This window comes from Carcharhinus amblyrhynchos, unplaced genomic scaffold (assembly GCF_965287045.1).
Source record: "Carcharhinus amblyrhynchos unplaced genomic scaffold, sCarAmb.v2.hapA scaffold_92, whole genome shotgun sequence".
Classification (NCBI taxonomy): domain Eukaryota; kingdom Metazoa; phylum Chordata; class Chondrichthyes; order Carcharhiniformes; family Carcharhinidae; genus Carcharhinus; species Carcharhinus amblyrhynchos.
This window is the reverse complement of record NW_027649832.1, coordinates 605120-619856: the sequence shown is the minus strand read 5'-3', so window position 1 is coordinate 619856 and position 14737 is coordinate 605120. Positions and strand designations below refer to the sequence as shown.

The 14737-nt window shown below is 42.5% G+C and overlaps 1 protein-coding gene across 3 annotated transcripts in view; it reads left to right on the top strand.

Moving 5' to 3' along the window:
• Window positions 1-14737, top strand: part of LOC145338088 (5-aminolevulinate synthase, erythroid-specific, mitochondrial-like) — a 29630-nt gene that overhangs the window by 12517 nt on the left and 2376 nt on the right. For 2 of the 3 annotated variants that reach the window (XM_080182873.1, XM_080182872.1), the window contains 6 exons: window positions 4637-4856; window positions 7734-7918; window positions 8126-8305; window positions 10032-10196; window positions 11587-11855; window positions 13415-13577. In XM_080182873.1, the coding sequence (XP_080038999.1) occupies window positions 4637-4856; window positions 7734-7918; window positions 8126-8305; window positions 10032-10196; window positions 11587-11855; window positions 13415-13577 (1182 nt within the window). Of the gene's footprint in view, window positions 1-1175; window positions 1293-4636; window positions 4857-7733; window positions 7919-8125; window positions 8306-10031; window positions 10197-11586; window positions 11856-13414; window positions 13578-14737 lie in introns of all 3 variants that reach the window. The other variant, XM_080182871.1, reaches the window with a different exon arrangement.

Sequence of the window (14737 nt, the reverse complement as noted above, 5' to 3'; positions counted from 1 at the left end):
CACCAGGGAGGCAACATACCATTTGAGAGTCTCAAACATGGCCACAGAAATGCCTGTTGACTCCCCTTAGTCGGTTCCCGTAGGATTCATTCATTCCTCTGAACAGACCGTGGGGACAATTTTAAAGGTGATTTATTGAATATAACTTGAAATTAAAAATCACAGAAAGTGGAGAAGAGAGAGAAAGGTGGGGGGAGCGGCAGGCAGCTGGTCCTGATTATAGACTTGAGTTCAAAACCTTGCAGGATTTCACTGAATTAAACAACATAGCTGTATAGAGCATTATAATTTTTCGGTTATCTTGTGTTATGAAATAGCTGGGCACGAGCAGTACAAGCAATGTCTATAACTTTCAAAAACAATTCATAGCTGTGTGACCGGGAGAAAACCTGTTTACGACAAAAACCATTACTGTTAACACTGCACTTTCAAATGCAGTCAATTTCTAAGTTCAACCCAGAATTCCAAGCTGAGTTTTAAAATGTGGCCCAAGTTAGCTTAAGTTAGCTTTAAAGCACAGCATAATTAATTACATACCTTAAAAGAAAGCTTTTTAACTAAAGCAAAAAGAAGACAGGTACATGGATGAGAGGGGTGTGGAGGGATATTGTCCAAGTGCTGGTCAATGGGACTAGGCAAAAAAATGGTTCGGCACAGACAAGAAAGGCCTGTTTCTGAGCTGTAATTTTCTATGGTTTTAAGATCCCATAATTCCCCATCACTAAAGTCTTCCAATCTTTTTTCCTCCCCTGCTATCTAGCAGAGCCAACTGGGGTGCCATAAATGATCAGATAAACTAGTTTAGTGATGCAGGTTCAATATAAATATTAGCTAGTATACCTGATAGAAATCCATTGCTCTTCTTCTTCTGGCATCTTTTACACCTATCTGAGAGGGTCGATGTAGGCCTTGGTTTAATGTCTCATCTGAAATACAGCTCTGCACTTGCTCACTATTACACTATAAGTGTTGGCCTGGATTATGGACTCTTGTCTCTTGAAGTATGCTTGAATTTTCAATCTTCAGACTCAAAGGTACTAACAATTGATAGAAATACAAGATAAAACCACCTGAGAGTGTAAGAATGCGGATGTGGTATAGAGAGCTGGTGGTTCAGTCAGAATGAAAGGGTTTGTGGTTATTTACATTCTGCAATTTAACTCTTTCTTTTGCAGAATCTGCCAAGAGCTTGGCCATTTCTGATCTGGTGGAAAGACGCCAAGATATTCGGTCTTCAGTTGGCAATGACAAGCTAATTGTTACCCACCTCCTCCAGGACAATATGACCAAGGGTAGGTGTGGGGCTTCTGAGTTCTATCAGTTATGTCACCCCCAATGACATGGCTGTGACCACATGAGAGGTGTTGAAATAACTCCCTTACTACTCCATTCCAGGACAGTAATTTTTTCTGTGAACTTACGGCTGATGTGCTTTGTCAGTGCTGCAGATGACCCCACTATTTGCACTTTCAGTTTGTGACAATTAAGTCGGGCAGGTTTTCTTAGGTTAAACAAAGAACCAGACAAGTTTGCTGAAGTTTGTTTCCTGAACTGAAACAAGACTAGGTAAATCACAACCACCATTCATGCACGATGAGTGCTGTTTGACTGTGAGGAGTGCTTTTGGAGTTGGATGAAAACAGGGAGTTAGGTGAAACAGGCAGCAGAGGCTACAAGCGAGAGTGCTGATTGGTAAGTGTTATTTTTTCTTTTTGCTCTTGGCATTGTAGTTCTTGTTCACTACTATAGTTTTTCTGTGTAATTTCTGTGGTTTATAGTTTGAAAAGGTAATATTCGGTAGTAACAAGGAGCAGAAAAGAAGGGCTTAGAAAATTGGATATAATCTGAAACAAAACATCGTTCAAAAGTTTAATTTAAAGGGGTAAGACATGACAGGAGAGCTCCAAGCCATGGTTTGCTCCTCTTCTCCATGTGACAGGCTGGGGGCAGTTCCAGTCCGCTGGGTCAGCATGTGTGCAGGTAGTGTCTCCAGCTGCAGCTCCTGGAAGCTTGAGTTTCAGAACTGGAGCGGCGGCTGGAGCTACTGTGGAGCATCTGCTAGTCAGGCTGTATTGTGGATAGCACGTAACAAAGAGGTGGTCACACCACAGGCTCAGATTCCCCAGGCAGGAAGGGAATGGATGACCAACGGACAGAGCAAGAGAGAAAGGCAGGTAGTGCAAGAATCTCCTGTGACCATTCCCCTGCAGAATAGATATACTGCTTGGTTTTTGCTATCTGTTTTTTATATTCTGAGTGAGTTTAATCCCATAATCCATCTTACTTTTCTTTATAGTTTTTTTCAGTTTTAACCACTGTACCACCATGCGAATACCGTATCCATCTGGGTGGTTTTAAATTCTACCAGAGTATAGAAAATTTATCTTTAAAACAAAGCACATCCATGTAACAATGCTCCAACAGTTAGTTAGTTTGATTGGCTGTTCTTTATTTTTTTTTAACAAGGAGTCAATGCTTTATTGATCATTTGATGACTGGTTGAACAGAGTTTGTTTGTGTTTCCTGTACAGGAAAAAGGTGATCGACAAAGCAGAGATCAGAGATTGGATGTTCTTTATTGGTGCTGATAATTTGTTTGTATCATTGGCAAATTGGTTATTTGATTGCAAAGATGAACATTTGGTTAGTCTGGTTGTCATGATTGGATGGTTGGTGACATTGAAGATTAAAATGTTTCAAAACTGCAACAAAAACATTTTCCCAACTAGTTGTGACTGTGTTTTTCTCTCTGCTCATGTTGTTGTTGGCTATCTGGTTATGGGCCCTGGCTTGGCTATTTAGCTGGACTGGTTAAATGGTGGGTATTTTTTGGATGATTAGCTTACTTTTGTTGTTAGTTTATGAAAACAGTAAATGCTGGATGAACTCAGGAGTCTGTGGAAAGAATTTGACATGGACTCAAAATGTTAGAACTGTTTCTCTCGCCACAGGTGCTGCCAAAACTGCAGTCTTTCCAGCGTTTTCTGTTTTTATTTCAGATTTCCAGCATCCAGTATTTTGCTTTCATTTTGGTTGGAAGGTTAGTTTGATTATGTAGTTGAAGAACGAGAAAACTTATCAAATATAAACTTTCAATCTTCAGACTCAAAGGTACCAACAACTGATGGAAATACAAGATGAAACCACCTGAGAGTGTAAGAATGCGGATGTGGTATAGAGAGCTGGTGATTCAGTCGGAATGAAAGGGTTTGTGGTTATTTACATTATGCAATTTAACCCCTTCTTTTTCATAGAAAGTTATAAAATTCTAACAGGACTGGACAGGATGAATGCAAGAAGGATGTTCCCAATGGTGGGGGTGTCCAGAATTAAAAGTCACAGTCTAAGGATACAGGGTAGATTGTTTAGGACAGAAATGAGAAGAAATTTCTTCAACAGTGAGTGGTCAGAATCACAGAATCCCTACAGTGCAGGAGGAGGCCATTCAGCCCATCAAGTCTGCAATAACTCTCCAACAGAAGAACCCACCTAAGCCCTTTCCCGTAACTCCTTGCAATTATCCCACTGATCCATCTAACCTACAAATCTTCGGACTGTGGGAGAAAACTGAAGCACCCAGAAGAAACCCACGCAGACATGGGGAGAATATGCAAACTATACACAGTCACCCAAGGTCAGAATTGAACCCAGATCCCTAGTGCTGTGAGGTAGCAGTACTAACCACTGTGCTAACGTGCTGCTATCGAGTTTGCTGCCACAAAAAATACTTGAGGCTAAAACATTGTATATTTTCAAGAAGAAATTAGATATAGCACTTGATGTGAAGGGGATCAAAGGATATTGGCGGGGAGTGGTGGGCAAGGCAGGATCAGGCTACTGAGTTGGATGATCAGCCATGAACATAATGAATGGCAGAATGTGCTCAAAGGGCCACCTCCTGTTCCCATTTTCTATGTAAATTTGATTGCACTACTTTGTAGTTTGGTTGGGCCCTAGGTTATGTGGTTGGATTTTTGTTTGCTTGTTAAGTTAGCTTTGGTTAGCTGCTTTAAGAGTCCAGTGTTTTTCCTACTACACAGGTGTGATTATTTCATTGACAATGTATAAACTGTGCTTTTGATCTGAACTTTCACTAAATGATTAAGGTTTATTTAATTCCACACACGAACAGGAAAACACATCTTCAATAGTTTAAAGCCCCAGGATAAGGTACACTCTGTGTGATTCCTTCCATTTTAGTTGGCTGGATAGTATGGCAGGCTGATTTTATTTCATAAAGGCAATAAACCGCAGATGCTGGAATCTGAAACAAGAACAGAAAATGCTGGAAAGTTTCAACAGGTCTGACAGCATCTGTAGAGAGAGAGACTGGAGCTTTTTTTAAAAAACGGTTTTGAGTCTGGATGACGTTTCGTCAGAGGTAAAGTCAACGAAAATAGGGCGAGATTTATACTGTGAGGGTGACGGTCAGGGAGGGTTGGTGTGGCTGTAACTGGCATAGACAAAAAGACAAAGGGAATATAAATGTGGTTATAGAGACTGAGAATGGTGCTGTGTCCAGTTTATTTCAGTGTTGAAGTTGTTTGCTTGGTTAATTCAGTTGATTGCTGACTAAATTCTCATTGGTTAGTTGATTATCTTTAGACAACAAATGTTTCCCATTTCTTGTTGGCAGAGCTGCCTGTTTTTAATTACGATGAATTCTTTGCCCGGAAGATTAAGGAAAAGATGAATGACCACACCTACCGCGTGTTTAAAACTGTGAACAGAAAGGCAGAGGAATATCCACTGGCAGAGTATTACGAGCCACTGGCCGAAAAGAAGAACGTGTCCGTGTGGTGCAGCAATGATTACCTAGGGATGGGCAGTCACCCCCGGGTCCTGAAAGCCATCATGTAAGTAGATCCAGAAGCCAACACATTCTCATGTGTTCATACACTTACAAAGATACAGCTAGGCATAGGCACAGGACTGGAAACAGGGGAATGTAAGGGAATGTGAAGAGTCAGTGTTGCAGTGAATACCCACCCAACCCAGCAGCTATCTTGGAAAGTGCTAGCTGTATAGGTATACTCTGCAGACACTTCCTGTCTGGGTTGAGATTACCATCAGGTCAGACCTGATCTTAGTGAATGGCAGAGCAGGTTGAGAAGCTGAGTGGCCTTCTCCTGCTCCTAATTTGTAAGTATAAGGAAGAGTCAGCCAACATTGACTACCTGATGTTGGAGGGAAATGGGCTGGGAAAGTTTGTGTCTGCTTAGCTAGTTTAAAATTAAGCCTGGATAAAGAGTAACACTGAGATTCATTCTTCTATAAAACGCATTTATCAGAATTAATACTTAATGACATCCTTCTGTGACTGTGACAAAGGTAAATTATCCCTTCCTGGCCAGTCAGGAGTCACCAACACAGATCCACACAGTTCACTCCAGTAGCTTCAAGGATGGTCCCCTCCTAGTTCTCATCGATGTGCTTCACATAGTGACATCTTTCAAAAGACAATATCACTTGTAAGCTGATGACATCCAGCTTTAACTCAACACCATCCCTCTCAATCTCTCCACTGTCTCCAAACTATCAGACTGCTTGTCCAAAGTCCACCTCTTTCTCAACCTCTCTACTGTATCCAAACCATCACACTTGCTCATCCAAAGTCCATCTTTCTTGATCTCCCCACTGCCTCCAGAGGTTTCACCCAAAATCCGTTTCTCAACTTCCACACCAGTCTCCAAACTATCAGACTGCTCATCCGAAATCCAACTTACAAAACCTCCCCACTGACTCCAAACTCCGTCTCTCAACCTCCCCACTCTCCAAACTATCAATTGTTCAAAGTCCATCTATTTTGACCTCCCTGTTGGCTCCAAATTATAAGACAATTCATCTAAAATCCATCTCACTCGACTTCTCCACTGTCTCTAAACTATCAGATTGCTCATCCAAAGTCTTTCCCTCTCAATCTCTTCACTGTCTCCAAACTATTAGACTGCTTGTCCAAGTCCAGTACCAAATGAGCAGAAATTGGTCAATTAAGTGTTGGGATGATTGAAGATATTATCTTCAGACTCCACTACAAGTAGCCCTTCTTCATGACTCCATCCCTTTCCCTGACAATAGCCAAAGGCAAAATGAGACTCCACGACCTTGTAGTCATACCTGACACCAAGATGGACTTTCAGCCTGAAACCCACACCATCACTAAAGCCAACTATTTCTCCCTCCATAACACTGCCCAACTCTACACTGCTTCCAGGTATTCTGCCAAAACCATCAATCTGATGACATTAAAAACTCCGGTTCATATGTCCAAACTCATCCTGTGCTTACATACAGTTTCCTGTAAGCATCCATTTTAAAATTTACATCCTGCAATAAAATGGCTCTGTGATCTGGCCTCTACATCGAAAGCTGAGAGTAGGGATGACATGCAAAATGCAGGATGTAAGGCACAGGGGACAAAGTGATAGCTGCGCAGAGTGGCAGAAGGTGCAAAGTTTTCTTTCACAAGCATCAGTGCTGGGACCACTGTTGTTCACAGTTTACATTCACGACTTATACACTGGAATCAAAAGAAAATATCTGAATTTGCAGATAATACCAAATTGCAGGGGACAGTCAACACTGGAGGACTGCAACAAATTACAGGACAAACTTGCAAAATTGGCAAATAAATTCCAAACAGATAAACATGAGCTTATTGTCTGACCTCAAGAAAAATTAGAAGGTTACATAATACCCAGAGAAATAACAATATAAACTTAGGGGTGGGGTGGAGATATCAAAGGAATTTCTGAGTACAAAGCCACTGAAAATAGTGACATGTATCAACAAGGTGATCAGTAAAACACAGTCACACAGGAGAGTTTATTTCAAGATGGATGGAATTGAAAAGTAACAAATCCTTGGTGAACATGAACAGAATATTTCTTTAGACCACACCTGGGGTGCACGTACAATTCTGATCACCATTTAGTAAGATACAAGGCATTGGACAGGATGCAAAAAAAAAAGATTTACAAGGGCAAGACCAGGACTGCTGGATCACATTGATCTGGAGATGATGAACAGGCTGGGTCTCAATTCTCTGAAAAATACAGCTGATGGGCAACCTAATAAAGGTCTTTAAAATGATCAAAGATTTTGAAAGAACAGATGGCATCGCTCGTGAGGAAGACTAGAGCAACAACCGAGGAGAGAGAGTTAGCTGAGGAAAGATGAGGGAGGAGGTTTGTAGTGTATCAACACTGGCAGGGCTTGGTGGGCAGAGTGGATATAAAACACATAAACAGGCCACACCATTCAGAAGAATGAGAAGCAATCTCACTGGAATATATAACATTCTTAAATATGCTGGGTACAATATAGTGGAAAGTCCAGGACTAGCAGAGGAATCAAAGTCTCAAAATAAGGGTGACTGAGGTGAGGAGAAATGTGGATCTATGGATGCTCAGGTCGTTTAGTACATTTAAGATACTGATAGATTCTTGCGTTCAAAGGAACATAAGGATAGTGCAGTATAGTTAAGGTAAAGGTTCAGCCATGGTTGTATCAGATAGCAGAACAGAGCAAACTGGAAGGGCTGAATGGCCTACTCCTATTTAACTTCTTACACTTGCAGGCAGTTTCAATGTCCCCCCACCCTCAAATAGTATTTACCAGAAAATGCACTGGTCTTGGTTCCTATCACAAATTATGGAAAATCAACAGAAGATACAATGAAAATGTAGAATAGTCGGGGTTAATATAAACACTACTCATTCTGCTGTCGACAGGGAGACGGTGCAGGAGTACGGGGCAGGAGCTGGTGGGACACGCAACATCTCTGGAACCAGCAAGTTCCACGTGGACCTGGAATCGGAGCTGGCCAACCTCCACCAGAAGGATGCCGCACTCCTCTTCACATCCTGTTATGTGGCTAATGACTCAACTCTCTTCACTCTGGCCAAAATGCTTCCAGGTACAGGGTAGAGACCACACATATTACTTGGTGAGGACAGAGGTTAGGGAAGAAAGAGTGCAGAAGGGGGACAGGGGGAAAGGGAGAGATAGCATACAAGACAAATGACGAGTGTAAATGTTGCTGATTACCCTCCATTTCGTGTTTCAAACGTGACAGCTAATTTCAGAACAAGCAAATGGTTAAGAAACTGTTTGATTCCCACAGGCTGTGAGATTTACTCGGATGCTGGGAACCATGCATCCATGATCCAGGGGATTAGGAACAGCGGAATCCCTAAGTTTGTTTTCCGGCACAATGACGTCGAACATCTGGAGCAGCTCCTGAGGGAGTCAGACCCAAAGGCCCCCAAAATTGTTGCATTCGAGACAGTGCATTCCATGGATGGTAAGAAATTAGGGGCAATGTTGCTGTGCCAGTCCGAGAGATCATGGTAGGAGAACAGAAGGGAGCCCAGTTTAAATACGCAGCAGCTTTTCATTGTGTAACTCTTTCGCAACATAACATTTTGCAATACGGTGTTATTTAAGACATGATTTGGTAGCTGTAGTGTGCTCATGATTAAAGATGACTTTGGGCTCATGGTGCCCAAAGTTCCCCATCAGTGGCGTTTTCCACAACTCATACAAGCTTGTTGTGGACTAAACGGTGGAATAGATCAACGTGAACAGTTCTCAGCTCCAGTCTCTGGTGGGGTCCCATGCTTCAACCATTTATGGAAACTCTGTACAACCCTCAATCACTTGAGGAGCAGTCGTGGAATAAGCGGCCACACTTTCCACAAGTTGAATGTGGAAAACGGTTCAAGCTGTAACCATCCAAGTCAGGACATGGCCGACACACTGAATTTCTGCCCCAAGAGATTCACTCCTGGTAACCAGTCACAAGCCACTGAGTTCACTGCTAACTTCGACAGCCTTGATCTAGAACCACGTCCCCAATCATACAAATGTTTCTTTTAAAAAAAAGCTCCTTTATCATTATCTAGCAATTTGTATGTGTTAGAACCAACCTTTTGCCTCAAGTTGCTGCTTTGGAGCAGGTGAAATTTTACAGTCCTCCTTCCTGCGGGAGGCCCCTTGCCTTGCTCAATGGTGGCAAAAGCTGGAGATGTCAGCAATTTGCTCCTCACCATCCTTCTGGGCTGAAAGTTGTGGTACATTTCCTATTTACCTGGCCAGGTTGCAGAGGGTCCAAAGACTCATTATTAGCCCCTCAAGGGTCCGATTCTCAACGAAAAGGAACAACATACATTTCTGTAGAACCTTCTGTGACTCACTACATGCCAAGGAGTTTCACAGCCAACGAGTTTGCAAAGTGCAGTGAAATAAGGAAATGCAGTAGCCAATCTGAACTCATCAAATTCCCAGAGTTTTTGAAACATTTGGTCAATTTAACAGTCGAACATGGCCCCAGAGGCACTGGGAAAACTTTTTTTTAAAATTTTTACTTGCTATGGGATCATTTAATATCCAACAGAACAGGCACATGTTCAAAAGGTGAAGCTTCCATAAGTGCAGCATTGCCTCAGTAATGCACTAGAAGTCAGACTAGATTACATGGTGAAAATCTTGTCTCTATCTGACTGAGAACTAGGGAAGACCAACTTCTCAGCTAGGGCTGTACTGCCTTCAATGTTCCAGCATTTCAGAAAGGGTGAAAATTTTAGCCCAAGTTTTCCGCTCTGGGTTACAATCACGTCACTTCTGCCAGCAAGATGTTTGGCTTAACTAACAACAAGGCAAGGGATTCTGGAAGGCCTGTACTATACTTGGTCTCAGTATCCATGTAAGGCAGTTGAAGGTTGGAATTTGGTCACTCAATTGTAGCTCAGTCTCCCAATTTGGTATTGGAAATAGGTATCAAGGAAGATGTCATAGCAAAGCAACTCTCACATTTCAGTGTTAATAGTAGTCTGCCCTGCACTTTATTGATTTATTCGAAAGGTAATGGAACTTATTGTCCAACTATACAGAACTGAGTTTATTCATGATAAAAATGATTTACAGCAATGTATAGAACTACTTACTATGCATTCACCATAGGAGTTGTTTGCTGTGTGACTACGCAGTGTTTGAAATTAGTCATTAAAGTGTCACTTCTTCTAACGCAGGTGGCATCTGTCCATTGGAGAAGCTGTGTGACGTTGCTCACAAATACGGAGCCATCACCTTTGTCGACGAGGTGCACGCTGTGGGTTTGTATGGAACTCATGGGGCCGGGATTGGAGAACGGGATGGCATCATGCACAAAATAGACATCATATCAGGAACACTGGGTGAGTCAGCATCACACCTGCACTTTTCACTTTAAGGCTTAAGGGCTCGACTATTAAGGCAAGAATGCAAAGCAGACAAAGGGAAGTTTGGAGTGTGTCTGCTCTAGGCACAGTGTGGTAAGGTTGGTATATGCAGATACATTGGATCTAAGATACAGCAGCACTAATGAAGACTTGGCACAAACAAGGAGAAGGTTGGAAATTTAATATTCCTGACTGCAAAGGTATTCAGGAAAGGCAAGGAAGGGATATCACTCTTTATTGAAGAAGCTGTTACAGCACTAGAAGGGGATCATATACGCAAGCGCTTAAAGACAGAAGCTGTTGGTCAAATATAATTAACAGTAAAAGGAGTTATTAGTGATGGTCACTAAATAGTGAGGAAAATACAGGTGAGAAAAATCCACAGGAAAGCGCAAGAAGGTTAGAGCAACAAAAATGAAATTCCATTACTTTAATGGAATAGGAAATAACAGGGAAGACAACAGTATAGATGCAAATGAAATGTATACAAGAGAACATTATTGAGCAGTATGTTTCCAGCCTAACAAAAAGAAGTAATGCTGGATCTAATCCTGGGGAATTAATTGGCAGATATTTCAGTGGGGAGTACAGCAATCATAATATAATTACATTTTGAACAATCATGGAAAAGGATAAGGAAAAATAAAATATAAACACAGTTGACTTCAGTGAGCTGACGGGGATTCTGGACCAAGAATACTGGAGTCAAAGGCTAGCAGACGAAAGGCAAGACTTCTTTTTTTTTTGATATAGGGGTGTACATGCACAAATCTTTAAAGGTGACAGAACTTGAAAAATTAGTTAAAAAGGCATATGGTTTTTTTGGTTTTACAAATAAAAGGCACAAAATAGTAAAGCAAGATGTTTATGATAAACTTTGATACAATACTGGTTTGGACCTATTAAAGCGTTATGGCCAATTTAGGGCAACACTGGCAGGAAGGACATAGCCTCGGAGACTTGGTAGAGAATCTGATCAAAGTGAGACTCCAATTAGGGGAATGACTAGAGAAGCTGGGATTGTTCTCTTTACAGAAGAGAACTTTAAGTGTAATAGATCACACCAATCAGCCTCAGTACCTTTGACTTGAAAGAGTGGTTGGGTTCCTGTGCCTGATTTTCCTCAGTTGATGCTTGCTATATGGATACCAAGGAAAGAACAGAAGCAGTCTGGGTGAAATGTTGAATAGGTTGCTCCTCAGAATATTAATGGGCACTATGGCTAAACATGACGACTAAAACTAAGTGTAGGAGGGAGGGAACAGCTGCCAAGAAAGTAAGACTGGCTCCAGAGGAAGTAGAGATGGAAGCTGGGGTATTACTTTCCAGGACTGATACTGAACGGTAAATGTTTCATCCTCATTAGGTAAAGCCTTTGGCTGTGTGGGTGGCTACATTGCCAGCACAGCTATGCTTATCGATACAGTTCGATCGTATGCAGCTGGCTTCATCTTCACCACAGCACTGCCACCAATGATACTGGCTGGTGCCTTGGAGTCCATACGTATTTTAAAGAGCGAAGAAGGTCAGGCACTGCGGCGTTCTCACCAGCGCAACGTCAAGTATATGCGGCAGCTGCTGATGGACGCAGGCCTGCCGGTCATCAACTGCCCCAGCCACATCATCCCCATACAGGTAAGTGACCAATACCCTGAGCAACATCAACTCATCACAGAAACATCAACAGTACAAACAATGGCACAGGGCTGTAACAATGTAATCTCACTGTTTAACCAGTGTCAAGAGGGCTGTAAACAGGGTATTCTTTGTATAACCAGGGTTACGGGGCTGTAACCAGGTAATCCCACTGTATAACCAGTGTCACAGAGTACCTGTGAAAGAAAATTAAGTTGCTACATCCAGGAAGGTCAACAGGGTTTGCAACTGGACATGTCAGCAGCAAATGAGTTGAGTGCAGATAAATGTAACCTGCTGCAAATTGACAATAACAGCATGAGGCATATGTACACCAAGGGTAAGAGTTGGAAGACACCCAGGGTGCTCAGGGAGTTTACCAACTTTGTGTTTACCTTTGTCTTGCTGTTGGAAAATGAAGAAGTCTCCATAGTCCCAGAGTAGCCATTGATTATTGGTTGTGACTTTAACCCGATGATCACTACATCTCAGGCGAGAGGCAAGTTGATAAGGTTGGGCCTTCATGAGCAACTGGTACGGAAATTGAACCCGTGCTGTTGGCTTTTGCTCCATATCACAAACCAGCCATCCAGCCAACTGATCGAACAGATGCTCCCACAACAGTTTGAGGTAAAGTGGAAGCACGCCACTGGTCCTGGGGTCTATTTACAAGATAGGGGCACATTCAATCTCACAGAAATCATTCTGACACCATCAAATGTCTGGAAGTATCAGGGAAAGTGTCAATCGCCAGAACACAGGGTATCAAAACAGAGGAATCCCTGATTGGGAAGAAAAAGGTGAACTCATTACCAGGATTTTTCAATCTCCCACAGAGACTTTCCTGAGGAAGAACCGAAGGGAAAGATAACTAAGGTACAGGGCTATGGGCCAGGTGCAGGAAAGTGAGATTAGAAAGGGCACGAGATTATCCAGAGGCTGGCAAAGGACAAGATGGGCCAAATGGCTTTCTTCTGTGTTGTAACTTATCTACGGTTCTATGGAAACAGGATAAATTTAAGCTGGAATAATATTCCTGGGTGAGTTCACAGGAGAAAACGGTCAATTTTAGGATTGACAGTTTTGCAGCTGACCAAGTGGAAAGGTAATTAGGGAGGCTTTTTCGTTCCTAATAAAAAGTATTCTTTCATGGGAGGGCTGCTGGCAAGGCCAGCAATTTGTTGCCCATCCATATTTGCCGTTGAACGGAGTGGCTTGTCACTCAGATGGCAGATTTCCTTTGTTTAAAAGTGTATTAGTGAAGCAAATGGGTGTGTATGACAATTGATAAAGTTTCTATGATCACCATCACTAAGGCTAGCTTTGTAATTTCAGGTTTGGTGAATTGAATTCGAATTTCATGAGCTGTCGTGAAGGGATTTGAACTCATGTCCCAGAGCCTTGGCCTCTGAATTACCAATCCAGTGATAATTGTCCTTGGCAGTGGTTTAGAGACTGAATAAACACAGCGAGGGTAATGGGAGGGTCAGACTTTGATAGCTTCAGATCCAAGAAAGGTAAAACAAATCAGGTTTAACCGGTCAATGCTTTCCTTGAAGGTGTGCGACGCTGCAAGGAACACAGAGATCAGCAACATCATGATGAGTCGACATGACATCTACGTGCAGGCCATTAACTACCCAACTGTCCCCCGGGGAGAAGAGCTTCTTCGACTGGCCCCCTCCCCGCATCACGAACCCCAGATGATGGACTACTTTGTGGGTGAGTTACAGACAAGTGTATAGTGAGAAAGGGAACCCTGGAATTGTTTTCTGGTGTCTGAGGTGCTGCCTTCCGTGGGGTAGTCAGGACAGCAGCACCCCTTGGCTCAGAATTAATTTTGGATTTCAAATTTCTGGCCATTTTCTCAGAACGTGAAGAGGTAGTACTGGAGTGGGCTGCAGCACTCAGCCATGAATCTCGGTAGACACACATCTTTATTCACACAGCCAAAACAGGAATCAAGGGAGCAAGGGCAAGAGACCTGGAGGGAACCAGTATCAAGCCATAGCCCTTAGAATATTATTGATAAATCAGCAGTAGATTTATCAATGCAGCTCCAACACTGTGTTGTAGCTACATCTCTGCAATAATTAGTCAACTAAATGGACAGAGTTATAGAATTTGACACATTCTTTGGCCACTGGTATGACCAGCTACAGCTTCAGGTCATGGGTGTGAGCTGCACTCAAGGATCTTTGAGCTTCAATGCACACCTGTGGGAGGACTGCACTGTCTCAGGTGTTTAGATAAGAAGTGATCCTGTCTGCATAATCAGTTGGATATCAAAGATCCCATGGCTACTTTTGGAAAAAGACAAGACAGTTCTCGTGGTGTCAGAGGGCTGAACTTCTTCCTTCAACCATCACCATCAAAAAGCAAAATCTGAGTGGCTGTTTATATCAGACATAAAATTTTTCTGTGGACACTGTTGACTGGCAGGTTTTCTGACACCAAGTGTCTAAATTAAAAGACTGCATTAACTAAAAGCAATCAAGTCCTCATTATTTCTGGTCAGACATTTCAGTTTCAACAATTGTCAAAGAACAATGGAGGGAGTGCAGAGGAGGTTTACTAGGCTGATACCGGAGTTGAGGGGGTTGAGCTATGAGACGACGCTGAATAAACTAGGCTTGTACTCGTTAGAGTTTAGAAGAATGAGGGGAGATCTCATTGAGACGTATAAGATGATGAATGGGATGGATAGGATAGAGGTGGAGAGACTCTTCCCGCTCAGAAAGGATAGTAGGACTAGGGGGCACAGCCTCAAGATAAAGGGGGGGCGGTTTAGAACGGAGTTGAGGAGGAACTTCTTCAAAGGGTGGTGAATCTCTGGAATTCTCTGCCCGTTGAAGTGGTGGAGGCTACCTTGCTAAATATTT